The sequence below is a fragment of the Colobus angolensis genome, unplaced genomic scaffold, assembly GCF_000951035.1.
Source record: "Colobus angolensis palliatus isolate OR3802 unplaced genomic scaffold, Cang.pa_1.0 Scaffold744, whole genome shotgun sequence".
In the NCBI taxonomy this organism is placed as follows: domain Eukaryota; kingdom Metazoa; phylum Chordata; class Mammalia; order Primates; family Cercopithecidae; genus Colobus; species Colobus angolensis.
Window position 1 is genome coordinate 261,254 of NW_012121199.1, and position 26,512 is coordinate 287,765.

Genomic DNA, 26,512 nt, shown 5'->3' on the forward strand with positions numbered 1-26,512 from the left:
TGCCTACAGAGACTAAGCAGGAGAGACGCGGCCAGCTTGGTTCTTCATTTATGCCGCCCACCATTGCTGGTAGATTCTGCATCCTCTCATTTTCCTGGATCCCTATACGGCGCTTGACGCTGTTTACCACAAGAAATGTCGAACGAACGTGAGACTCTCAGCGATACTCCAGTCGGAACTACTACTCCCAGAATGCAGTAGGGCTCCTGGGACGTGCGGGCGGCTGGGAACGCAGCAGGCCTAGCCCTGTCGCCTGCTGCCATTGGAGGAGCGCTCCCACTCCCAAGAGGCCACGCGTAGGCGGGGCGCTTCATGCGGAAGTCAGCGGCGTCCGGTCCCGGCGTCCGGTCCCAGCCTCCTCTGGGAGCTGGCAGTTGGCGACCCTGCACTGACCCGCGCCCCTCGGTCCCGAGCCCGCGCGCCCTCAGAGGGTGCCCGGACAGGTAAATGGAGTGGGGCGCGCTCTGCGGGAGGCGAGGAGAGAACTGCGGGGGGAGGGCGGAGGTGTCGACGGAAAGGTGCTGGGGTGGAGCAAAGAGGCAGTGCGAGGGTGACTTGGGCTTCTCTGGTGTCGACAGTTTCAGTTGTCGGGCAGGACCAATTTTGGCGAGGTGTGTCTTATGCCACTGGAAAGGCTTCGAGTTAGAGTGTCAGAATGCGTCACTTAAGCTGTCATTACAGGAGGAAAAAAATGTTAACTTTCTCTCAGTTTGCATTCTACAAGACCTTTCTGTAGCATTTTAATCTCTTGAGATCGCCCGAGTCTTCCAAAAACTCTCTACGTCCTTGTTTGATGACGTCACTTTCTGCTTCATCTTCTACTTCTGGCTGTTTATGCTCCTTCGTGGGTTCCTAGCCCCTTATTCGCCCTTCCTCCACTGCTCAGTATTGACAGTCCCCTTCTTCGTCTGTTCAGGAACTGTATTTCTGACTCGACCCGTTTCCTCGTCCCCTTCTTCGTCTGTTCAGGAACTGTATTTCTGACTCGACCCGTTTCCTCAGCGTCAGACCTGTTTGGTGTTTTTATTAGTGGCCAATGTTTATCAAATTCTGACCGCGTACTTTGGTAAATGCTTTACATCTCCCTGTCCCATAACTCTCACAAGCAATCAACTGTCTTCATTCGGCCTCATTAATTGCTTTCAACTACCTGTATCTCCATTCTCCCTCCATTGATCCCAGAGGATACAGTCATGTTGGGGATATTAATTCCCTTTGAATACCTGTGGCTGAGAACAGATCCATTCATATATTTAACAAATATTTATTGAACGGCTGGTATATGCTTGACACTCTTAAGTGCAGGGGATACAGCTGTAAACAAGACTTAAGAGGTTGTACTCTCAGGAACTTACATGTTTGTGTCCAGAGGGGAAAACAGGAATAATCGGGATGATGTTATATATTGGTTAATGCGAAATAAAACAGGTGGTTGACTTGAAAGGGTGGGATCCTATCCTAAGAAAGTCAGAGGGATCGGACTGGGTCTCAGAGCATCGTCCAGAAAGAATAGTTGTAATACCAACAGGAATAATCTTCATCTGTAACATGACCTTTCATAAACACCTCTTCTTTTCCCCTATCTAAGCAGTGTTTATTCTTCATTCTTTTATGTCCTCCAAGGTTATTGCATCAGAATTCATGGTTTATCTGTAGTTGGTTTATTCCTTATAAGACCCAGAGAGAAGAGTGGGGGATTGAATTACTATTAGCTCAACTGCTGTATCTTACTGAGAAAGATAGTTTGGTTGTGAAAATATTATTCTTACCAGGTCCTTCTGAATATAAAGTTATCTACCATTCATAGTATATTTAAAACCAAAATATGCTCAATGTTCACTCATTTATTCAACAAATATTTGAGGGAATATTAGATGGTAGGCACTGTGCTGAGCACTGGGAAAATAGGGTAAAATAGACACTTTGACCTCTCTTCCAAGGATAAATAATCCTAACTGTATGCTGAGGAAATTCCTAAGGCATAGGCTGACACCTACATTTCTGTTCTTCATCCAAGGTGAGATCATCACAAAACATTAAGACATTTCCTGAGCAATTGTGGACATTCTGAGATTATTCACTTATTATTCTTTATGCGTTTATTTCTATGTCTTTCCCCATTGTTCTATGACTCCCTCAAGTATTGGAATCACTTCTTCCTTAACTTTATACCTCTAGTGTCTACTTTGTCATATAGTAACCTGCCAGTACATACATGTTGGACTGAAATAGAAAGACTCCCTATTTGATCAAATTTAAATGACATGATTTATACAAGGCCTTCTTTATGTAAGGCCATCAGCCGTATTCCTCAACCTTCTCATTCACCAAAGGTGGACCATTTCATCTTATCGGGCTAACTTACGTACCTTCTTTACCTTGTTCTCACCTCTATGCCTTCTCTTGTTCCATCCATCCCTCCTAAAATGATCTCCTATCTCTTCCCAGGCACCTTGTGTACCTCCCTCCATTAATTTAGTGGGCCAGTTAGTTTAATAATCTGCTCATGATATAAAGGTGGAAAAAAATTAATTTCCTTTTTATATTTCCTATGAAACATTCTGCCAATGAACTCTTGCAAGAATTAACATAATAGGTCCTCCTGCAATAATATAAATAAGGATACAGAATACTTTTTAAAAATTTTACATTGCCTATCACCATGTGCTGTGTAATGAGTTAATTGTACTACTTTATTTGAACAATTGTATAACCTCTGTTCACACAGCATGTTTTGGTATCATTTGATTTCTACTTGGTAGAAACACATCTTTTTCTGTTTGTTTTGTTTTTTGAGACGGAGTCTTGCTCTGTCGCCTGAACTGGAGTGCAGTGGTGCGATCTCGGCTCACAGCAACCTCCACCTCCCAGGTTCAAGCAATTCTCCTGCCTCAGCCCCCTGAATAACTGGGATTACAGGTGCGCACCACCACGCCCGGCTAATTGTTTTTTGTATTTTTAGTAGAGATGGGGTTTCACCATTTTTGGTCAGGCTGGTCTCGCCACCCACCTCGGCCTCCCAAAGTGCTGGGATTACAGGCATGAGCCACCGTGCCCAGCCAAGAAACACATCTTTGAGTATTACTTTCTCCTTCGCCTGAGATAATTTAAGTGGTAATGTTATTCTGCCACATTGTCATTTTCAGGATGTCAGTTAAAGGCTTAAGTATTAAAATTAAAGTTTTTTGTGTTTTTTTTTTTTTTTTTTTTGTGGCAGAGTTTTGCTCTTGTTGCCCAGGCTGAAGTGCAATGGCATGATCTTGGCTCACCTCAACCTCCATCTCCTGGGTTCAAGCAATTCTCCTGCCTCAGCCTCCCAAATAGCTGGAATTACAGGCCTGCGCCACCACGCCTGGCTAATTTTGTATTTTTAGTAGAAACAGGGTTTCTCCATGTTGATCAGGCTGGTCTCGAACTCCTGACCTTGGGTGATCCACCTGCCTCAGCCTCCCAAAGTGCTGGGATTACAGGCATGAGCCACTGCGCCCAGCCAAAACTGAAGTCTTATTCCATGCAGATATCTTTCAGTTGTAAATCATTACTGCAAAAGACAAATTTTGTCTTTATAACGGATTAAAAACAACAGCAGTACAAGAGTGCTTGAGTCATGACTGTAATGAATTTAGGATGTGCCAACCTAAGATCAGCCAGATGCTTCTAAGATGTAAACATTAAGCATTGTCATTTTAGGTGATTTATTGACACGTATTTCTTTATAGACAGGAATGCAAGTGCAGCACTGAATTGTGTGCCATTGCTCATTTATAAGACACACATGTAGATGATCCAGAATATTGTTATACATTTTTCAGTGTTATCAAAATACAAATGCAGAATTAAAAGACTTCTCAAAACTCATGGACTTGGCCTTTCCTCTTAGTTACCTGAAACTGTCTTCAGCCTCTACCTGAAGATGCTTTTGCTGAGGAGGAGCAGTTTCATCATTGCTGTTGTATTTTGTTACCAAGTTTTTTTATAAAGGCAATTCCTTGCTTACAAATGTATATATTCTAAAAGTACTGTTGTAAGCTTATTGTTTGGAATGCTGGATGTATTTTCTTCTATAAATAATGCTATCCATGACATTTACGTTGTTATGCCAACCAGTATCATTTTATTAACTTTTAATTTAGTGGACTTGAAGACCTTCCCCACAATTTACAGTAACTCCTCTATTAAAAAACTGCATTTATAATTCTCATTTGAATTCTCTTGTAGCATATCTTTTTTTGAAACCCAACAACTAGAACAAAAATATCATTTCTTTAGTCCCTTAACATAGTAAAAACAGACTTTTCGAACTCTAAGCTGTTGTGGGTGACCCTTCTAGCCCTTAGCTCTAAGGACAGTCCTCCAATATGAGCAAGGAAAGAGAAGGGATAGAGGTTTTAGAGAGGGAGGCAAGTTGGGCAATATGAGTATCTGGAAAGGGAAGAGTAGGATTTATTTGGGTGAACAGTGAGTTTCTAAAATGGAAGTCTGCATTGCTTGTCAGCCTTTTGGCTAAGATCAGGTGTAGTATCAGTTTAAAATGGGGGCTTGTTGTGGGTTGAATTGTGTCCTCCAGAAAGCTGTGTTGAAGTCCTAACCCGTGGTACCTGTGAATGGGACCTTATTTAGAAATAGGATCTTTGCAGATGTAATTAAGATGTAATTGAAAATGAGGTCACACTAGAGTAGAGTGGGCCCTTGATCCAATACGACTGGTGTCCATATAATAAAAAAGAAGAGACACAGAGAATGCAGCGTGAAGACACAGATACAGAGTACACCATGTGACTACAGAGGTAAAGATTGAAGTGCTGCATCTCCAAGCCAAGGAACACCAAGGATTGCCACCAAACTATCAGAAGCTAGAAAGAAATAAGGAAAGATTCTCTCCTACAGGTTTCAGAGGGAGCATAGCCCTGCCAACACCTTGATTTTGGACTTTTAACCCTCAGAACTGGTAGGCAATACATTTCTGTTGTTTTAAGCAACCAAGTTTTTGGTACTTTATTACTGCAGCTAGAAGAAACTAATACAGGGTTCTTAGCAGGAATGAAGTAGAATTGGGATGATGGCTGTGGGACCAAGTGAGGAGTGAATAGGAGAACAAAGAGGAACAGAGTTGATATGGGGCTTTCCTTTATGTTGCATTATCTTTTTTTCTTCCCTTCTCTCTCTGGCTTATCTTTTCATTCTTTTTCTTCTTGGATCTTATCTTTATATAGCACTTCATGGTTTAGTAGGCATTTATATACTGCTAATAATTAGCAGAGCCAGGTTTTCTAACTTCAAATGCAGTGTTCATTGTACCACAGTTGTTTCTGTTATTCCAATACTCATCAAGACGTTATGGATTCTATTACAAGACGCTTACAGTGGGGGCAGTCTTCAGGTGACATAATCTCCGTGTCTCTCAACCATACTGTCTCCCTTTTGTCCAATTGTTAAATATTCTACCCAGAATTGAATTCAGTATTTCACATATGTTCTAACCAGCACAGAGTGTAATGGGACTAGTACTTAAACAGGTCAAGACACCCTGTTTCTTAATGTACTTTGAGATTATGTAAGCATTTTTAAGCAATATCTCATACTGTTGGTTCATAATGAACTTACAGTCCACTGAAACACTAGATCTTTTTGTATTAATTGTTGCGAAGCTCAGTTTTCTTCTTGAACCTGCACAGGGACTGAGGCTCCTACTTTTTCATCTCTCTGTTCCAGGGACCATATGATTTCTTATCTGTTTTTCTTTGTGTTTTTGTTCCTCTCTACTGTATGTCTCTTTGACCCTAAGCAATGACCTCCTTCCTTGTTATAAAATTTCATTGATTGTTTTACAGTCTTCATTCTCTTTCTTTCCTTTTGGCTTCTGGGCCACCACACTTTTGGCTTTCCCCTTTGGTCCTCCTTAGTCTTTGTGAGTCTCTATCTACCTTTCCCTCAACTGTTGGTTGTGCTTTGGGTTTTATCCTCGGCACTCTTCTTTTTTTCTGTATGCAATATATCTTCAGCAAATAAATCATGTTTAAAATGGCAGATCTAACTGAGCTCATCTGGGAATAAAAGGGCACAGAATCAGTCCCGGAGGAAAGTCAACATTTAGAGGTCAGGTAGAGGAGGAAGAGTCAGCAAGAAGACAGAAAGAGCAGCCAGAGACGTTAGGAGCATTTCAAGGAGGATTGGTCAGCAGTGTTGACTGTGCCTGAGAGGTCAAGTAAGGTAAAAATAGAGAAGCAACCACTGTATTTTGCAACACAAAGGCTGTTGGTGACCTTAGGAAGCATGGTTTTTTGGAGTGTTAAGGGCAACAGCCAGATTATAGTAAGTAGAAGAATTAAAAGGAGGCAGAGGAGCAGAGATAATGCGTAGCAATGCTTTGAAGAAGCAGAACAGGGCCAGGCACGGTGGCTCATGCCTGTAATCCCAACACTTTGGGAGGCCAAGGCAGGTGGATCTCTTGAGCCCAGGAGTTCAAGACCAGCCTGGGTGACATAGTGAAACCCTGTCTCTACAACAAAATACAAAAATAGCTGGGTATGGTGGCACACACCTGTAGTCCCAGATACTGCGAAGGCTGACGTAGGAGGATCACTTGAGCCTGGGAAGTGGAGGCTGCAGTGAGCCGAGATTGTGCCACTGCACTCTAGCCTGGAGCTTGGGTGACAGAGCAAGATCCTGTCTCAAAAAAAAGGAAAAGAAACAGAACAGTAGGATCCATAGTTAGGGAGGCTTTAGGATCAAGGGAAATTAAAGTATTAGACAGCAATTTGGAAACTATAACTTGCTACGTATGTGTAAGGAGAATTCTAGAAAGAAGATGATCGAGATCACAACCCTGGAGAACAACTTCAATTCAAGAGTAGGAATGAAACAGAGACCCCCAAGAGACATTCAGCCCAAGAGACAGATGAGCACCTTCTGCTCTGTGTGCTGTCCTTCCATGCTGGGATTGCAATAAGGAATCTGCACATTCCCTGGTCTCAAGCAGTTTATAGTTTGCTGTTGTGTTTCACAAAGTATGTTTGTGTGAATCACCTGCATCCAGACAGACTTGTATTAAATACAGATTCCAGGGCCCTACCTCAGGCCTACGGAATCAGAATTTCAGGAAGTGATGCCAAGAGTTTGAATTTTTAGCAAGTGACTCATACTCTGCCACACAAGATGATTTGTATTCCCACTACAGTTTGAGAACCACTGGTATATTGGGTGCTGAGCATGTTAACAAATAAAAGTAGGTTTAACAGTTAATCGAAGACTAGTAAAGCATTTGTTCATCTGTTTTTATGTTTACGCCATTAAATAAGAGAAGCTGGGCTTGTTAGGTGGGAAATAAGAGCAATATTCATAGGCAGACTTAAGGAAAATAATCTTAAACTCATGCCATATTGTTTTAGTAATGTTTTGTTTATGAAGGGTCTTACCATTCCTTTCTTGTGGAAGCTTTGAGTTATTTTCACTTTGTTTCTATTATGGATAATGACTTTATACTGGCAGTGTACAGTAAAAGGATAAGATTATGGGCTCTAGAACCGTACTGCCTAGGTTTAAATTGCAGCTCCACACTTACTAGCTCTGTAATTTGAGGGAAATTATTTAAGTCATTTGTGCTTCAGTTTTTTCATCTATAATAGAAGTATCATAATAGTGTATAATCTCATTGAGTTGTGAGGACTAAATGGATTAATAATTATAAAGTACTTAAAATGGTACCTGGCACATAGTAAACAATAAATATAAGCTGTTTTTATTGTTAATAGTTATCTTTATGAATCTAGAGTCTTCTGTTGAACTATTTCTCTAGGATAACTTTTCAGGCTGAAATTTCTACATTAAAGAATGAAGACATCTTTATGTACCTTTGCTATTATAGTCATTGCTTTTCAAAAGGGTGATATTTGTTTGTGCTGTAATAATTTGTAAATGAAATCTATCAATGGTGTGTGTGTGTATATGTGTTTTGTATGTCTCTTTATGTGCATACAAGCATGGCTTAGGTTGTAACTTTGTAGGAAACTTTGACCTTTTTTTTAAGCCTGCTGTTAAGTCTGTTGTTAAGTTTCATGTTATAGTACCTTGTTAGATACTATCTCCAGGTAATATGTTGATAAATGATAGTAAATTACTTTTGAAAGATTATGTCAAATAAATATTCTAAATCTGTGTCTTTTTCCTTTTGATAGACTGAAGCCATGGCGATTCTTTTTGCTGTTGTTGCCAGGGGGACCACTATCCTTGCCAAACATGCTTGGTGTGGAGGAAACTTCCTGGAGGTGACAGAGCAGATTCTGGCCAAGATACCTTCTGAAAATAACAAACTAACATACTCACATGGCAAGTGAGTTCTGTTCTGCATGTGGTAAGGGATGAAAGAAGGGAATTCTGTTACTGTAATCAGAATGGTAGAAAAGTAGAAAACAAGCTTCTAGGTACATAATTTGAATAAGCGGACAGAATAGTAACCTTTACCAACTTAGAAAATATCTGGTTTTATTACTTATAAATTTAACTTGTAATTATTTTATTCTATTATTGAAGTGATATTATTTTATTTTGAAGAAAGATATGGAAATGTTAAACATAAAAATGACTTTGCTCTAGAGCTGTGTGATATGTGAAATGATTCAGATAAGATAGATAATGTTCCTTGGGTTCATTCTTTCAGTAAATATTTACTGAGCGCTTAACTATTGCCAGGCACTTTGCTTGGTGCTGGGGATATAACAAGAAATGTAGTATTTGCCCTCATAAGGGTTATAGTTTAATGAGGGAGGCAGTCAAATCCATGATGTCAAGGGTGGGAGGGTGGGAAGTAGTAGATAGGAGGATGGTATTCCAAGTAGAAGGAACAGCAGATAGAGAAGTATGGAGGCATGAGATCATAGGGCGGGCATATTTAGGGAACTGCAGACTGTTCTCTGTGACTGGTACCCAGGATGGTGAAAATAAAGCTATAGGGAGATGGGTAGAAGAAAAGTCATGTAGGGCCTTGTAGGCCATATTAAGAGCTTAGACTTTACCCTGTGGGCAGTGGGAAGGCATTGAAGGTTTTCAGCCAGGATGTGACACAGTCAGGTTTTATTTATTTATTTATTTATTTAGAGACAGAGTCTCACGCTGTCACCCAGGCTAGAGTGCAGTGGTGCGGTCTTGGCTCACTGCAACCTCCATCTCCCAGGTTCAGATGATTCTCGTGCCTTAGCCTCCTGAGTAGCTGCGATTACAGGCGTGTACCACCATGCCCAGCTAATTTTTGTATTTTTAGTGGAGATGGGGTTTCACCATGTTGGCTAGGCTGGTCTTAAGCTCCTGACCTCAAGTGATTCACCTGCCTTGGCCTCCCAAAGTGTTGGGGTTATAAGCGTGAGCCACCGCGCCTGGCCTTCAGTCAGTTTTTGCTTTAGAAAGATCACTCTGGTGACTGTTAGAGTGGCCACAGATGGGAAATCTTAGTAGTTAGTTTTAAAAACTGCCTCAACCTTCCCCATTGGCACTTGAAAATCTTTTCTTACTTAACCCAGCCTTACTTCCTTAGTTCTTATCTCAGAATGAGGTCTTTATTACTTTCTATGGCTAACCCCTTATACAGTTTAAGGTCCACTCTAAGCTACTGTGAGAGAGACCCCCAAGATACAGTATTAATTTTAATGAGATAGTCCAGAGATGAGTGGTTTGGGATGTTGGGGTGGCTCTGCCATTTCCAATTCCCTAATTCCCAAAGCAATTAGTGCTTTCTACCTCTGGCCAAGACAGCTCCTTTGGTGCTTGTTATATCCCAGTGCTTGCCCAGTAATTTTTAAAGACAGGACCCAGAAGTGGCCTGATATTGTTGAGAAGTTTCTACTTACATCTTATTGTTCACTACACAGTCATGCAGCTAACATAGCTAGAAGGGAGGCCAGGAATTTTCTTCTGGCTATCCAGTTGTAGGCTCAACTAAAACTCTGTTACTCTGGAGGAATTTATAGGATATCAGGGGATGACTTGCAGTCTTCTAGTCTGCTCTACTGGCCACCCAGATATTTCAGTGAACCTTTCTTCCCAAACATAGAATACGCCTCTTCTCTGAGAAAGGTAGCTCCAAAGACCTATCTAGTCACTGTGTTTGGCTCCAAGTCCAGCATGTCTAGGTGGTACACAGTCCTCTCCATCAGGCCCTGACCATAAACTAAAAGATAAGTCATATGTTTCCCCTGCTCTCTCAGCCTAACCCAGTAGACAATGGTGAAATAAGGATCATCATAGTGAGAGTTACAAACTCCCATTTGGAAAAGGGAAGAATGAGAAACATGTAGAAGTCATTGCTTTCCAGTAATGATCAAATAATTGCCTCATACAATTTCAAAGACTCCCTATTCTGACCGGGTAGTGGTTAGTGGTTCTGCTTTCTTGGAGAAACTCCCTCACCTTTTTTCCCTGACTCCTGGCTTTGTTCTACAAGAAGATCTTCCTTTCTGGCCACATCCAAAATGGGAGTTAGAGAGTATATCATCTTTGGGAATTGTACACATTTTGTAGTCCTCTTCCTGCCAGCGTAGGTTTGTGGGCTTAGAGGTTAAGGGTTAAATAATCCTAGCCTCTTATGATTTGGGCTTTATACTTTCCCTAAAAATGTATTAGACTTACAAACTGTGTTTCTAGGTAGCTCCTGGGAAAATGTCCAGGGAAAGCACGTGTTGTCATTTTAGAGGCAAGACTGGGAAATAGGGCATATATCTTCCACTCATGTATTATGAGCCAGAATTTAGTCACAGCCATATGTAGCTTTAAGAGAGTATAGAATATGTAATCCAATTAAATTGCAGTTATAGTAGAAGGAGATGTTATCTGTCTGCCATGCCTCTCTACCTGTGCCTCTGATCTAGCTGTGTTATTTTGAGCTTTGGTACCTTTTTTTCATGCTTTTGTTATCTTCTACGAATATTGTTCTCCACTTAAGCCTCCTTGTAAACTTTTGCTCACTTTACAGGTCCCAAGCGAAATACTTTCTTAATTTGTAGTTTAATGCCTCTAAAAGGGCAGTTCTGATCATGTTCCTTCCTTCAACAGATACTATCTGCCCTCAAGGTAAAATTCCTTAACAGGACTTGGAATATTCTTCAAGATCTGCCATTTTTTCCTTCTCTGGGCTCATCTTTTACTACTTTAGTCCTCAGTTTTGCTTTCCAGCCATACGTAGCCATTTGCAGTTCGATGCTAGGTTCTTTCCCTCTTCCTAGCCTTTGCAATAGCTGTTACCTTTTACTAGAATATATTTATCTACTTACTTTTTAAAAAATCTCACTTCGTGTTCCTGAGCTTAGATGTTTCCTTTTCCAGAAACCCCTGAACACTGAGTCAGTCACCCCAATGAGATACTCTTTTTATGTGTCTACGTAGCATCTAATTTGTTCATATTGTAACACTTATCACACTGTATTACTATAATTTTTATTTTATTTTATTTTATTTTATTTTATTATTTTTTATTTTAGAGATGGAGTTTCACTCTTGTTGCCCAGGCTGGAGTGCAATGGCGCGATCTCGGCTCACCACAACCTCCACTTCCTGAGTTCAAGTGATTCTCCCACCTCAGCCTCCTGAGTAACTGGGATGACAGGCGCGCGCCACCATGCCTGGCTAATTTTTGTATTTTTAGTAGAGATGGGGTTTCACCACGTTGGCCAGGCTGGTCTCAAACTCCTGACCTCAGTTGATCCACTCGCTTCGGCCTCCCAAAGTGCTGGGATTACAGGCGTGAGCCACCGTGTCCAGCCTCAGACTGTATTATAATTGATGATTGTTTATCTCTGTACTTTGACTGTAGGCTTCTTGATGGCAGGGATCATACGTTGCTACCTTTTGTGGCGTGTGCACCAAGTGACTCAGAAGTCTGGTTTAGGAGAAACAAATTTTATGGGGAAAGTGATGACTTTCATTTTGGGCATGTCATGTTTAAGCTGTCTATGGTATGTCTAGTTGGATATGTCTAGTAGACAGTAGTGTAGGTTGTCCTGGAGCTCAGGAGATAGGTCAGATCTAGATTTGGGAATCATTAACACAATTGTGGTAGCTGAAAACAACAACAAAACATGAGAATGCATGCTGCCCTCCAGGGAGTAAGTGTGAAAAAAGCAGGAGGCTAATGAAGCTAGAAAACGTTAGTGTAGAGGGAAAGGGACTATGATATAAACCAGGTATATTAGCCTGCTTGGGCTGCTGTAACAAAATACCATAGACTGAGTGGCTTAAACAACAGATACTTGTTTCTCACAGTTCTGGAGACTGGGTGAGGTGCCCACTGATTCAGTTCTTGATGAGGGCCTTCTTCCTGGCTGGCAGATGGCTACCTTCTTGCTGTGTTCTCAGGTGGTGGAAAGAGAGTGATCTCTTTCTTCCTCTTTTTCAAAGCTACTAATCCCATCATGAGGACCCCATCCTCATGACCTCATCTAATCTTAAGTGCCTCCCTAAGGCCTTGTCTCCAAATATAGTCACACTATAACATATGAATTTTGAAAGGGCACAGTTCAGTCTATAGCACCAGGCAAACCTGATGTCAAGAAATCTAGTGAAGAGAAAACACTTTTCAAAAGGAAGTGGTCAACACTATCATATGTTTCAGAGAGAGCCACTGGATATGGCAATGTGGAAGTCGTTGGTGGAAATGGTGCAAATAGTTTTAGAATGTTAGAGGAAAAGATTTTGCTTGAGTTCCTGTATCTCCTTGTAATTCATATCAGCCCTCTGTGAACATTAATATAATTCAACAGGTACCCCTATCTATCCACTTGCCCAAGGTATAAATCTGGGAGGCAAAATTTAGTTAGCCTGTCTCGTGCCAGTCACCAAGTTCTATAAATGCTGCCTTCTATCTCTCTGCTCTGTCCCTTTTTCTTTATTATCCATTCTACTTTAGTTTATTTCCCTCCTCATTTCTTACCCGGTATACTGCAGTAGTCTCCTGTCTGGTCCTCCTTTGAGTCAGTTTTCCACACTCTAGCCAATGTGTCCTTTTTAAAGTGCAAATCTGATCACAGCCTCCCTAGGCTAAAACCTTTGGATGCTTGTTCATTATTCTTAGGATAATGCACAGTGTGGTTTATAAAGTCTTGTATAACCTGGTTTTTGCTTACTTGTCCAGCCTCGTCTGTCCAGATAATTTACCTTTTCTTTACATTCTGTACTCTAGTCATGTGAGCCTATTTTACTTTCCTAAATCTATTATGTGCTGTTTTATCTCTAGGCCCTTATGCTTTCTGCTTCCTCTCTGGAAAAACTCTTCGCTCACTTTTTTGTTGTTGTTTTTGAAACAGGGTCTCACTTTGTTACCCAGGCTGGAATGCAGTGGCGCAGTCTCGGCTTACTATAGCCTCAACGTCCTGGGTTCCAGTGATCCTCCTGCCTCAACCTCCCGAGTAGCTGGGACTATAGGTGTGCGCCACCGTGCCTGGCTAATTTTTGTATTTTCTGTAGAGATGGGATTTTGCCATGTTGCCCAGGCTGGTCTTGAACTCCTGAGCTCAAGCAATCTGCCTGCCTTAGCCTGCCAAAGTGCTAGGATTACAGGCATGAACCACCACGCCTGGCCTTTCACTCACTCTTTACCTTGCTGTCTGTTACTTATTCTTCAGGTCTTAAATCAGACATCACTTGTTTCAGGAGGTCTTTCTGGTTACCCTTTGGCAAATCTCCATTTCGTGCCTCATCTATTAATATGTCCCCAGAGCACCATGTACTGCCTTTAACTTTCCTGTCATCCTATTTGCCATGCTGCACTGTAATTTCTTATACTGTGATCCCTGTGAAGACTGGGAGTTGGTGGTTTTGCTTTTTTGTATCGTCAGCTTCCAGCACAGTAACTAACTCAAAGTAGGTACTCAAATGTTGAGAATTTGGTAGAAAAGATGTTTGCTTTAAGAACTTAGGAAAAAGCAAAGAAAACCATATGGCAAAGAAAACCATATGGCCTATTGGGGGTTAATCTTAATTACATGCTCCTCCTAAGATGTCATCTCTTGTTCATGCTTTAAGAGTCCAATTATGCTTTTGCAGCTGTCGTTCTAATGGGTAATACACATGCTGTTGTGCTATGTAGCTAGAATAGAGATCTTTTTATTTCTTATTTACTTCTCTCAGTTTGACTTGAAAGAAACAGGTATATTGGGAAGGGGAAGAGGGAGAATAGACTGTATCCATAAGTAATGTGGTGACATTGGCAGTACTGAACTTGCTTATACATAGATAGAAGATAGAAGTAAAAGTGATGTTGCTTATAACCACAGTAAGTTTTATATCTTTTATTCTACAGTTATTTGTTTCATTACATCTGCCAAGACAGGATTGTATATCTTTGTATCACTGATGATGTAAGTAACTTGAAGACGTATTGCTATTTAACTATGTGTACTATTAATACAGCCAGTTCTTAATTATCTACACCAGGGGTCCCCAACCCCCAGGCTGCAGACTGGTACAGGTCTGTGGCTTGTTAGGAACCAGGCCACACAGCAGGAGGTGAGCAGCCTATGAGCATTACCACCTGAGTTCCGCCTCCTGTCAGATCAGCAGCAGCATTAGATTCTCATATGATTGCGAACCCTGTGATGAACTATACATCCGAGGGATCTAGGTTGCATGCTCCTTGTGAGAATCTAACTAATGCCTGATGATCTGAGGTGGAACAGTTTCATCCCAAAACCATTCCCCCTCCCCCAGTCCTTGGAAAAATTGTCTTCTACAAAACCGGTCCCTGGTGCCAAAAAGGTTGGGGACTGCTGATCTGTACCTAGGGTGGGCAAAGGTGATGCGAACTTTACATAGCTGGAATTGTTAATATTTTGCATTTGTCATATAGAGCAGCAAATGATAAGAACACTTGATACTGGGGTATGTGCAAATCAACTCAATTTTGGTAGAGTTTTAGCTTAGCCTGTTGCAACTTCTATATTCTATTTTGTAGTGAGAATTGGTGTTCATAATTATAATTCTTTGATATCAAAACCTCTCAAAAATTGTTTACCTGGAATGTTAAATTAGATAACGTCATTCCTTCTATCAGTAGTTAATGAATTCTTTAACGTGTGTGAACTTTGGAAAAACAAAATTACAGTACATTATGATCAGCTATATAAACCTGTAGTTTACATTGGCTAGGTATGACTGTTTATCGGCTCTCAGCCCAAAATTCTCAGTAACTTAATGATGTCATTAAGGTCCTTTCTCTTCTCTGCTTTCCTCCGTGTCTCCTTCTTCCCAGAGAAGAGGGACTGTGTCTTCTTGAGTGTCTTATTGTAGGAATGAGGAAGCTTTTCCCAGCTGCATGCCCTCCCCTCCCCCTGCTTTCAAAGTGAACTTACTATCATGTCTTATTGGCTGCATGCTCATTTCTAAACTGTCTACTGACAAAGAGACATGGAATTGGCATGGTTGCCATACATCCGGGTTCCTAATCTTTGTTATATCACAGACTTGTCACTTGTGGGACACTCCCAGAATGTCTTTGTTTTCTTTTTTTAATTTTCCTTTTCCAGAATGCTTTTAAATGTATAAAACACACACAATTCTAACAAAGCCAATTGTATTGAAATATATATATGTATAGTATTCAAAATGTTTTAAAAACTTGATGTAGTAATATATATGCTTCTTTATGAACTCATTAACAAGGTCTAGTCATGGGTCTAATAACTAATAATCTTGATGTGATGGGTGTTAACAATATTTTGAGATATCTATAACTGTGATGGTATATGAAAAAAGATTTCTGTTGGTAATAGTTACAGGTACTGTTAATACCACCTTGGTTATGAATATACTACCTATATTCACAATTGAAATATAAGTTAACAATTGATAAAAATAATGATGTGATTATCTTTTTTTCTATCCAAGTACAAGGGCCCCTTGAATTTGGACCATTGACCCCAATTTAAGAACCCTCGACTTAGACTAAGCATCTTGGGTGAAAGGGAAATGACTGTCAACCATAGTGATCATCACAATGATTTTTATCTCTGGCTTCACAATATTTTCCAAAAGTAGAAAAAAATCTAGCTGTATGTTAAATGACTGATGTGAAAGAGCTTGGAGTAGATAAAAAATAATAATGAAATCTGGGATAGTCAGAGTTGAGCCTCATATTTCTTGAGCTGTAATTTGATACACACATACACATACATACATAAACACACATACATTCATTTTTTTCCTCTAAGGTATTCTTTTAGAGAACACACATAATTTTTGGCTGGCTGAGATTAGACAGGAGTATGTCACTTGATCTTTTCAAATGTACCACCACTATTGAAAAAATTCAATTTGAAGTTAATATCAGTAGTAGTATGTGTGTGTGTGAAAGACCGTATGATTATTATGGGATTTATTAAACATATTCTTGTGCTGGGCCTTCTAATAGATCCTGTGAAATATATGGAGGAAGTAAAACCCAATTCCTGATGTCAAGAAGTTGATAATTATCATTATCTTCAGTTGTCAATGACCAGATAAATCTGGATTCACTCTCAGCTCTTTCATTTACTAGTTGTTGGACCTTTGGACAAGTTAGTTACTTTTTCAGAGCCTTCCTTTACTTATCTTTAGCATAGGATCAATGCTAGTTCCTCCTCATAGAATCATTGCTCAGTCCATGTTAGCTGTTTTTTATTGTTCTTAATCACTCACATCATCTTTGTTTACTTTCTAAATGTGAGTTCTATGTTGATCTCTTTTCAGGATTTTGAACGTTCCCGAGCCTTTAATTTTCTGAATGAGATAAAGAAGAGGTTCCAGACTACTTATGGTTCAAGAGCACAGACAGCACTTCCATATGCCATGAATAGCGAGTTCTCCAGTGTCTTGGCTGCACAGCTGGTAAGATCTTTCTCAGGATAAGGTATTTTGATTTTTATCTTCTTTATTACCTTCAAACACTATGAATCTAGGGGGCCCTGACCTGCAATATAGTTTTCTGATTGTGTTAGTGTAAGTCAACATAATAAAACTTCCCTGATTTAAAAAAATGTAAAGGGGCAATTTTAGGGTAGAAAACAGTGATATTCTTTATTATCTCTGTATTCTCTAATAATAGTGGTCACAGTGTCTCATGATCGGAAGAGCATTAAAGATCATCTAGTTCAACTACCCATCTGATGCTTAAATGTGTTCAACATGCCAAATGATCTTTTAACCTATACATAAACCTTCTACCCCTCCATGAGGCAAATTTAATTTTCTAACAACCCAAATTAGTAATTTGAAACTCTCTTCATCTGTATGAGTGCCTAATTATCAGCTTCGTGAGGTTTTACATGTGTTTATACCTGTGAAATACCACTGTACTCAAGACAGTATTTTTATCTCCCTAAAAATTCCCTCATGTCGGTCCCCTCCCCCACACTCTGCCCCAGGCAACCACTGATCTGTTTTCTATCACTATAAATTAATTTTCTCTTTTATAGAACTTTCTGTAAATAGAATCATACAGTATGTACTTTTTTGTGTCTTGATTGTTTCACCCAGTGTAAGGCTTTTGATATTCTTCCATGTTGTATAAATCAGTAGTTTATTCCCCTTTTTGCTAAGTAGTAGTATATGCATGTACCACAATTTGTTTATCCGTTTACCTGTTGCTGGATATTTGGGTTGCTTCCAGTTTTCAGCTATCATGAATAAAGCTGCTATGAATCTCCATATATAAGTCTTTGTGTGGACATATGTTTTTATTTCTCTTTGATAAATACCTAGGAATGGAATTGCTGGGTCATATGGTAGGTGGTGTGTAATTAAAAAAAAAAAATCACTTTTTTTCCCAAAGTGGTTGTACCATTTTATATTCTTACCAGCAGTTCCAGTGTCTCTGCATCCTTGCCAATACTTGATGTGGTCTTAAGTTTTGCCATTCCAGTTGTTGCGTAATGGTATCTCATTGTGGTTTTAATTTATATTTTCACGATGTCAGACACCTCACAAAACTGTTTGAGTATAAAGACCTAAGCTCTAGGTATGATTTTGTTGTGAGTTAAAAAAAATGATGTATTGTAATTGAATACTTTCACTTCTCCTGTGTTTTTAATACTGAGTATTACATTTCTAAATTTTATACACACATGCACACACATACACACACACACATACTCTTCTGGCAATAAAGTCTTTTTAGATTGGTTACTTATAAACCTTTATTATTCAAGCAGTTGGTTTGTTTCATACTCCCCACTAGGAAATGTTCATCCATGTATAACTGTATAAAACACTACCAACAACAAAAATACCAGTGCTTAGTCAAAAGTAAATAGGGTCAGCTAGAAACAATACTTTCAAATTAACCAATTTGTCATTAGCTCCAGATCTGTGTGACCTTCTGAACAAAATCTCTACCTGTTCCTTCATCTGTAAATAGAGATAATAATAGCATCATTTCATAGAGTTTTGGGGTGGATTAAGTAATATCCCATTTGAAGCAGTTAACACAATGAAATGACTGGAACAGTGTGTATTAAGCACCCCGTAATTGCTAGCTATGGATAATAATTTCAAAATATAAATTATTAGTGTCTTAGATTCTAGATCCTGTGAGAAGCCAATAAAAATAGTTTATATGTTGTGATCCTGACAGATACAAGAACAGATGCTAAGAAGCTGGGCCAGTCCCTACCTCATCATACTCAAGAAGTGGGGAACGATTTTGCAGCATTCTTTCCCCTACTGCCCCAACTACAGTCTTTTTTCTCCTTTCTTCCTTTTCTGAGCACAGATTATATATGCCCCCCAATCTCTGCCCCACAAGTCACATGTATATTTGATATAATATTTATTTTTAATTTATTTAAAATATAATTTTTAGACTATATACTTCTAGTTTGTATAGAAGCATTTTTTTATGCTGCCCGTATTTTTTCCTGGGTATTGTAACATTTTTCCAGTGAAGTGACATGTATCTTTTATATCAATAGAGACATAATTTTATAGCATTCCTCAGTGTAAATTGTCATTCCCTTTATTTATGTTTTCCTATTGTAAATAATGTCTGGGTACCATAAGTTAAAACTTATTTTCTTATAGAAGCATCACTCTGAGAATAAGGGCCTAGACAAAGTGATGGAGACTCAAGCCCAAGTGGATGAACTGAAAGGAATCATGGTCAGAAACATAGGTATGTTTCATGGCATAGTTTCATGCATGTGGGCAAAAATAATAAAGATTACTTGCCTGGGGTCAAAGTATTCTAGAGAAGCCAAAATAGCACTTCCTTATTCTTACCATTGGGAGTTAATTGTCAGCTGAGACACCTGTGATACTGTGTACTTGTGCAAATGGTTTCTTCTTTGTCCTTGCAACTATTCTTCATTCTAAATTTATTACTTTGCTTAGCGAGACTAATTTCTAAGAACCTTGTGATAATTCAGCAGTTTAGAATAATTTGGTCAGTTTGGTCATATAGTATTTCGCTGAGTTAATGTATCACAGGTTACCTAACCTTGCCTGAATTTTGGACATATAGGTTCTTTAGCACAGTGTTACTCAGAGTGCTGTTTTGCAACTAGATAAGGAGCTTGCTGAAGAATGTCAATCAATGTTGTGCTTCCTTCATTGAGGCCCTCTTGCTATGAAAATAATGTCAATTATCCTGAACAGTATGCTTAGAGACTTAGTCAACCAGTTGCAAACACTCTTAAGTAGGACTGATTTAGAAGTTTATGCTATTATGTTTTTCTTATTTTCTTGAGATTAATTATCAGGAATGGAATTAACAATCAAAATGCGGAAACATTTTCGTGGTTCTTGATATGTATATCTCAGCTATTTAAAGTGATTTCCTTTGATTTTAGTTTTAATTATATATCTAGATAGAGACTAGAGAATCTGTTGAGACAACTACTATTTGTTTTTACTCTTTTTTTTGGTCACCAAATGTATTTATTTTGCCTGAAAGTGGAGGCAGACAATTGCTACAGTATTATTTATTGCAGTCGCATGAAGTTTCCGGAAAAATCAACATTTTTAATCAACTCCTTTTAAATGACTTATTTATTTTTAGAGTTACAGAAACAGCAAATTTAAAATGTGACAAGAACATTCCCAGTTAATTCCCTTTCATTTCTTTAACAGCTTAATTGAAATATAATTCACATATCATATAATTCACCCATTTCAAGTATACAGTTAGTGGTTACTATATTCACAGAATTGTGCAACCATTGGTGCAATCAACTTTGTAACGTTTTTATCATCCCTAAATGAAACCCTGTACTCATTTGCAGTTGCTCCTCATTTCTCCTCAACTCTCAGACCTAAGCAACAATTAATTCCCTTTTCATATTCATAAATTTGCCTATTCTTGACATTTTGTATAAATGGAATCTTGTAACATGTGGCCTTTTGTGTCTTCGTTCACTTAGCGTAATGATTGTGAGGTTCATTCATGTCGTAGCATAAATCAATACTTCTCTTTTATGACTAATAATTCTATTGCATTGATGTATTTTGTGTATCTAGTCTTTAGTTTATGGTCTGGTTATTATAAATAATGCTGCTGTGAACATTTGTGTACAAGTTTTTGTGTGAGCATATATATATATGTTTTTGGTTCTCTTGTTTACATACCTAGGAATAGAATTGCTGGATCACATGGCAACTCTTCAACATTTTGAGGAAGGGCCAAACTTTCTTAAAGTGACTGTACCATTATACATTCCTAATAGCAATGTATGAGGATTCTGATTTCTCCACATCGTTGCCAAAACGTATCTTTTTTGATTATACCCAGTCTAATGAAATGGTATTTTATTGTGATTTTGATTTGCATTTCCCTGGTGACTAATGATGTTGAGCATTTTTTCATGTGCTTATAGCCCATTTGTATATTTTCTTTACCTTTGGAGAAATGTCTATTTGAAAATACTTTGTTGTTTTTAAGTGGGTTATTTGTCTTTTTATGGTTGAGCTATAAGAGTACTTTATATATTCTGGATACTAGACCCTTATCAGATACATGATTTTCAAATATTTTGCTCTATTCTGTGGGTTGTATTTTCATTTTCTTGATGGTGTTCTTTGAAGCATAGTTTTTATGAGGTTCGATTTATTTTTTCCTTTAGTTGTCTGTGCTTTGAATATCATATCTAAGCAACCATTGCCTAAGCCAAGATCATGAAGATTTACTCCTTTGTTTTCTTCTAAGACTAGTTTTAGCTCTTACATTTAGGTCTGTGATCTATTTTGAGTTAATGTTTATGTATGGAATACAGAAGAGAACCAACTTAACTATCTTGAGTATGTATATACAGTTGTTCCAGAACCATTTGCTGAAAAGGCTTTTCTTTCCCTGTTGAATGATCTTAGCATTCTTATAAAAAATTAGTTATTAATGGATGTATGGCTTTATTTCTGGACCTTCAATTCTGTTCAATTTATCTTTATGCCAATACCAGGCTGTCATGATTATTACAGCTTTGTAGTTTTAAAATCAGGAAATATTAGTCTTCAGACTTTATTCTTTCTCAAAATTGCCTTGACTATTCTGGATACCTTTCATTTTCCTGAACTTTAGGATGAGCTTGTCAATTTCTGTAAAAAAAGCTATCTGGGATTTTGATAGGGACTGTGTTGAATCTGTAGATCAATTAGGGGAGCCATTTTAACAATATTAAACTTTTGATCCATGAACATGGGCTTTCTTTCTATTTAGATTTTCTTTAATTTTTTCCAACAATGTTTTGTAGTTTTCAGTATGCAAGTCTTACATGACAAAGACTCTGCTTCACCAAGTTTTAGACAAGCTCCTCGGAGCACTCTTTTAAACTAGGTCTCATCCTTGGGCTCTGTCCTTGGCCTGCGTAAGGAAGTCTTAGCAAAGAATCCTGCTAATACCCCACCCTTGATCAAGTTCCTCATCCCCTGTATTTCATATATAAGTCCAGCCAGCTTTTAGCAGGAATCCTGTTAGGCCAGTTTAGAGAGAATGCCCTTGCCCTTGATGTCTCCTCTTAGTAATTTTCCATCTTCTGACCCCCCTCACTTTGTTCATAGGCCACAAATCCGCACTGGTCTTGGTTGCATTAGGAGTTGAGCTCAGTCTCTCCCCTCCATTGTGATAGCCTTGACCCCTATTGCAGTAATCTCAAAATCTGCCTTACCATTTTTTAACAAGTATCAGAATAATTTTTCTTTAACAATATCTTTTCTAACATCCTTCTTGCCTTGTTCGTAAGTATTTTTTTTTTGATGCTATTGTAAATGGAATTTTTCTGTTTCATTTTTGGATTGTTCAGTACCAATGTATAGAAATTTTATTGATTTTTATAAGTTGGTCTTATACAACCTTGTTCTCATTTATTAGTTCTAATAACTTTTTAATAGTTTCTTTAGGATTTTCTCTATATAGAATCATGCTACTTGCGAATAGAGATAGTTTTAATTGTTCCTTTTCAATCTAGATACTTTTCATTTCTTTTTATTGCTTAATTGCCCTAGCTAGAACCTCCAGTATAATGTTGAATAGAAGTTGTAAGAGTGGACATCATTGTCTTATTCCTGCTCTTAGGGAGATCTTGAAGAGTCTTTCACAATTAAGTATGAGGTTTTTCATAGATGTCCTTTATCAGGTTGAGGAAGTTTCTTTTTCTTGTTTGTTGAGTGATTTTATCATTAAACAGTGTTGGATTTTGTCAACTTTTTTTACATCTATTGAAATGATGGTTTTGTTCTTTATTAATATGATGTATTATAATAATTGATTTTTCAGATATTAAACCAACCTTGTGTTTCTGAAATAAATCCCACTGCATCATGGTGTATAGTCCTTTTTGCATATTATTGGATTCATACTGCTAGTAGTCTGTTGAGGATTTGTTAAATGTCTGTATTTTTAAGAGTTGTTGGTCTGTTGTTTTCTTGTGATGTCTTTGTTTGGTTTTGATACCAGGGTAATGCTAGGCTCATAGAATGAGTCAAGAAGTTTTCCCCTTTTCTTCTATTTTGGAAAGAGTTTGTGAAAGTTTTGTATTAATTCTTCTTGAAATGTTTGGTAGAATTCACCTCTGAAGCCACCTGGGCTTGGGCTTTTCTTTGTGTGAAGTTTTTTTGATTTTGTTTTTGTTTCTTGAGACGGGGTCTCACTGTCATCCAGACTGGAGTGCAGTGACCCAATCCTCTCTAATTCCTCTTTCATTCCCTTGACGGGAGAGTTATCTGCAGTCTTGACCTCCTAGACTCAGGTAATCTTCCCACCTAAGCCTCACGAGCAGCTGGGACTGCAGGCATATGGCACCACGCCCGGCTAATTTTTGTTTTTTGGTTTTTTTGTAGAGACACGGTCTTGCCATGTTGCCCAGGCTAGTCTCAAACTCCTGGGCTCAAGCGATCCACTTGCCTCAGCCTACCAAAGTGCTAGGATTACAGGCATGAGCCTCCGTGCCCGGCCTGAAGTTTTAAAATTACTGATTTAGTCTCTATACTTGCTGTAGCTCTATTCAGATTTTTTATTTCTTGAGTCTGTTTAGCGGTTTGTATCTTTCTAGGAATTTGTACATTTCATCTAAGTTACCTCATTTATTTACATACTCCTGTTCATAGAATTTCCCTAAGATCCTTTTCATTTTGTAAGTTTGGTGGTGATGTCTCCTTTTTCATTCCTGATTTTAGTAATTTGAGTTTTCTCTCTGTTTTACTTGGTCATTCTATGTAAAGGTTTGTCCATTTTATTGATCTTTCTAAAAAACCAACTTCTGGTTTCATAGATTTTTTTTCTATAGTTTTTCTCTTTAATTTTTTCACCCTAATATTTATTTCCTTCCCACTGCTAGCTTTGGATTTAGTTTACCCTTCTTTTTTAGATCCATAAGGTGGAAAGTTAAGTTGTTTGGTTATTAATTGAAATCATTTGTCTTAACTCTGGCTGCCATAACAAAATTCCATAGACATAGTGGCCTAAGCAACAGAAATTTATTTTCTCACATTTCTGGAGGCTAGAAGTACAAGATCACGGTGCCAGTATGGTCAGGTTCTGGTAAGGGCTCTCTTTCTGGCTTGCAGACAGCATTTTCTCTCTCTCTTCTCCCACAGGGCAAGGAAAAGAGAGCTAACTGTCTAGTGTCTTTTATTTATTTGATACGTAATATTTGTACACATTTATGGGGTACATGTGATATTTTGTTACATGTAAAGACTGTGTAATGATCAAGTCAGGATATTTGGGGTGTCCATCAGCTCAAGAATTTATAATTTCTGTGTGATGGGAACATTTCAAATTCTCTCTCTAGCTATTTTGAAATATATAATACACTGTTGTTAACTTCAGTGACCCTGCTCTGCTGTCAAACATTAGAACTTACTCCTTCTATCTAACTGTATGTTTGTACCTATTAACCAACCTCTCATATTCCCTGCTCTGCCCTGCATACCCACACCCTTCCTAGCCTCTGGTATCTATTACACTATTGGCTACCTCCATGAGATCAACTGTTATAATTCCCACATGTGAGTAAGAACATGTGATATTTGTCTTTCCATGCCTGCCTTATATCACTTAACATAATAACCTCCAGTTACATCCATGTTGCTGTAAATGGCATGACTTCATTCTTTTTCATGGTCAAATAGTATTCCATTGTGTTTATATACTACATTTTCTTTATCCATTCATGCATTCATGGACACTTAGGTTGACTCCATATCTTTACTGTTGTGAATAGGGATACAATAAATATGCAAGTGCAGATATCCCTTTTATACACTGATTTCTTTTCCTTTGCATAAATACCCAGTAGTAGGATTGCTGGATCATATGGTAGTTTAATTTTTAGTTTTTGGAGAAATCTCCACACTAGTTTCCATAGTAGCTGCACTAGTTTACTTTCCCACCAACAGTGTGTAAGTGTTTTTTGTTTTTTTTTTTCTTCATCCTAGCCAGCATCTGTTATTTTGTGTCTTTTTAGTAACCATTCTAACTGGAGTAACATGATATCTCATTTTGGCTTTTATTTGCATTTGTATGATGTTGAGCATTTTTTTCATATACCTTTTGGCCATTTGTATGTCTTCTTTTGAGAAGTGGTTATTCATGTCCTCTGCCCAATTTTTAAGGGGATTGTTTGTGTATCTCCTGTTGAGTTCGTTGTGTATTCTGGATATTATTCCCTTGTCAAATGAATAGTTTGCAACTATTTTCTCCCATTCAACTGGTTGTCTCTTCACTCTGTTGATTATTTCCTTTGCTGTGCAAAAGCTTTTTTTGTTGAATATAGTCCTATTTGTCTATTTTTCTTTTTGTTACCTGTTCTTTTGAGGTGTTAGCCACAAAATCATTTCCTAGACCAGTGTTCTGAAGTGTTTTCCCTATGTTTTCTTCTAGTAGGTTTATAGTTCTGGGTCTTAAATTTAAGTCTTTAATCTATCTTGGTTGATTTTTGTATGTAATGAGAGACAGAGGTCCAGTAATTCTTCCACATACAGATATCCAGTTTTCCCAATACCATGTATTGAAGGGAGTATCCTTTCCCCAGTGTACCTTCTTGGCACCCTTGTTGAAAATCAGTTGCCTATATATGTGTGGCTATACTATGTGGATCAATGTCTGACTTTCACTATTCTATTCCATTGACCTTGTATCTGTTTTTATACCAAACCTTGCTGTTTTGGTTACTGTAGCCTTGTAATATGTTTTGAAGTCAGGTAGTGTGATGCCTCCAGCTTTGTCCATTTTGCTCAGGATTGCTTTGGCTATTTGGATTCTTTTTTGGTTCCTGAAATACTAATTTTAGGATTGTTTTTTCTGTTTCTGTGAAAAATGACATTGGTTCTTTGATAGAGATTGCATTGAATCTGTAGATTGCTTTGGGCTTATGGTCATTTTAATAATATACATTCTTATGATCCATGACCATAAGATGTCTTTCTGTATCTTTGTGTCATCTTCAGTTTTTTTCATCGGTGTTTTGTAGTTTTACTTATAGGAGTCTTTCACCTCCTTGTTAAATTTATTCTTCAATATTTTATATTTTCATAACTATTATAAATGGGATTGCCTTCTTGATTTCATAAAGTTTTATTTCACCAAGTTCATTATTGGCGCATAGAAACATTACGGATTTTTGTATGTTGATTCTCTATTCTGCAACTTTACTGAATGTATTTATCATATCTGGGAGTTTTTTGGTGGAGTCTTAAGGGTCTTTTAGATATAAGATCATGTCATCTGCAAAGAGAGATAATTTGACTTCCTCTTTTTCAATTGGGATGCCCTTATTTCTTTCTGTTGCGTGATTGCTCTGGCTAGGACTTTCAGTATTGTGTTGAATAGGAGTAGTGAAACTGGGCATCCTTCCAGTACTATGTTGAATAGGAGTGGTGAGAGTTTTCCAGTTCTTAGAGGAAAGGCTTTTAGTTTTTCCCATTCAGTATGATGATAGCTGTGGGTTTGTCATAAATAGCCTTTATCATGTTGAGGGATGTTCCTTCTATGTCTAGTTTTTTGAGAGTTTTTATCATGGAGAGATGTTGAATTTTTTTTGATACCTTGAACTATATATTTTTATTTGAATAG

General features: G+C 38.2%; 1 protein-coding gene across 6 annotated transcripts in view; it reads left to right on the forward strand.

Moving 5' to 3' along the window:
- Window positions 1–261: 261 nt before the first annotated feature.
- Window positions 262–26,512, forward strand: part of VAMP7 (vesicle-associated membrane protein 7) — a 45,715-nt gene continuing 19,464 nt past the window's right edge. For 2 of the 6 annotated variants that reach the window (XM_011927773.1, XM_011927774.1), the window contains exons 1-5: window positions 262–443; window positions 8,175–8,329; window positions 14,282–14,339; window positions 16,705–16,842; window positions 19,033–19,123. In XM_011927773.1, coding sequence (XP_011783163.1) covers window positions 8,184–8,329; window positions 14,282–14,339; window positions 16,705–16,842; window positions 19,033–19,123 — 433 coding nt within the window. In that variant the 5' untranslated portion in view covers window positions 262–443; window positions 8,175–8,183. Of the gene's footprint in view, window positions 444–8,174; window positions 8,351–14,281; window positions 14,340–16,704; window positions 16,843–19,032; window positions 19,124–26,512 lie in introns of all 6 variants that reach the window. The other 4 variants (XM_011927772.1, XM_011927776.1, XM_011927775.1 and 1 more) reach the window with 4 other exon arrangements.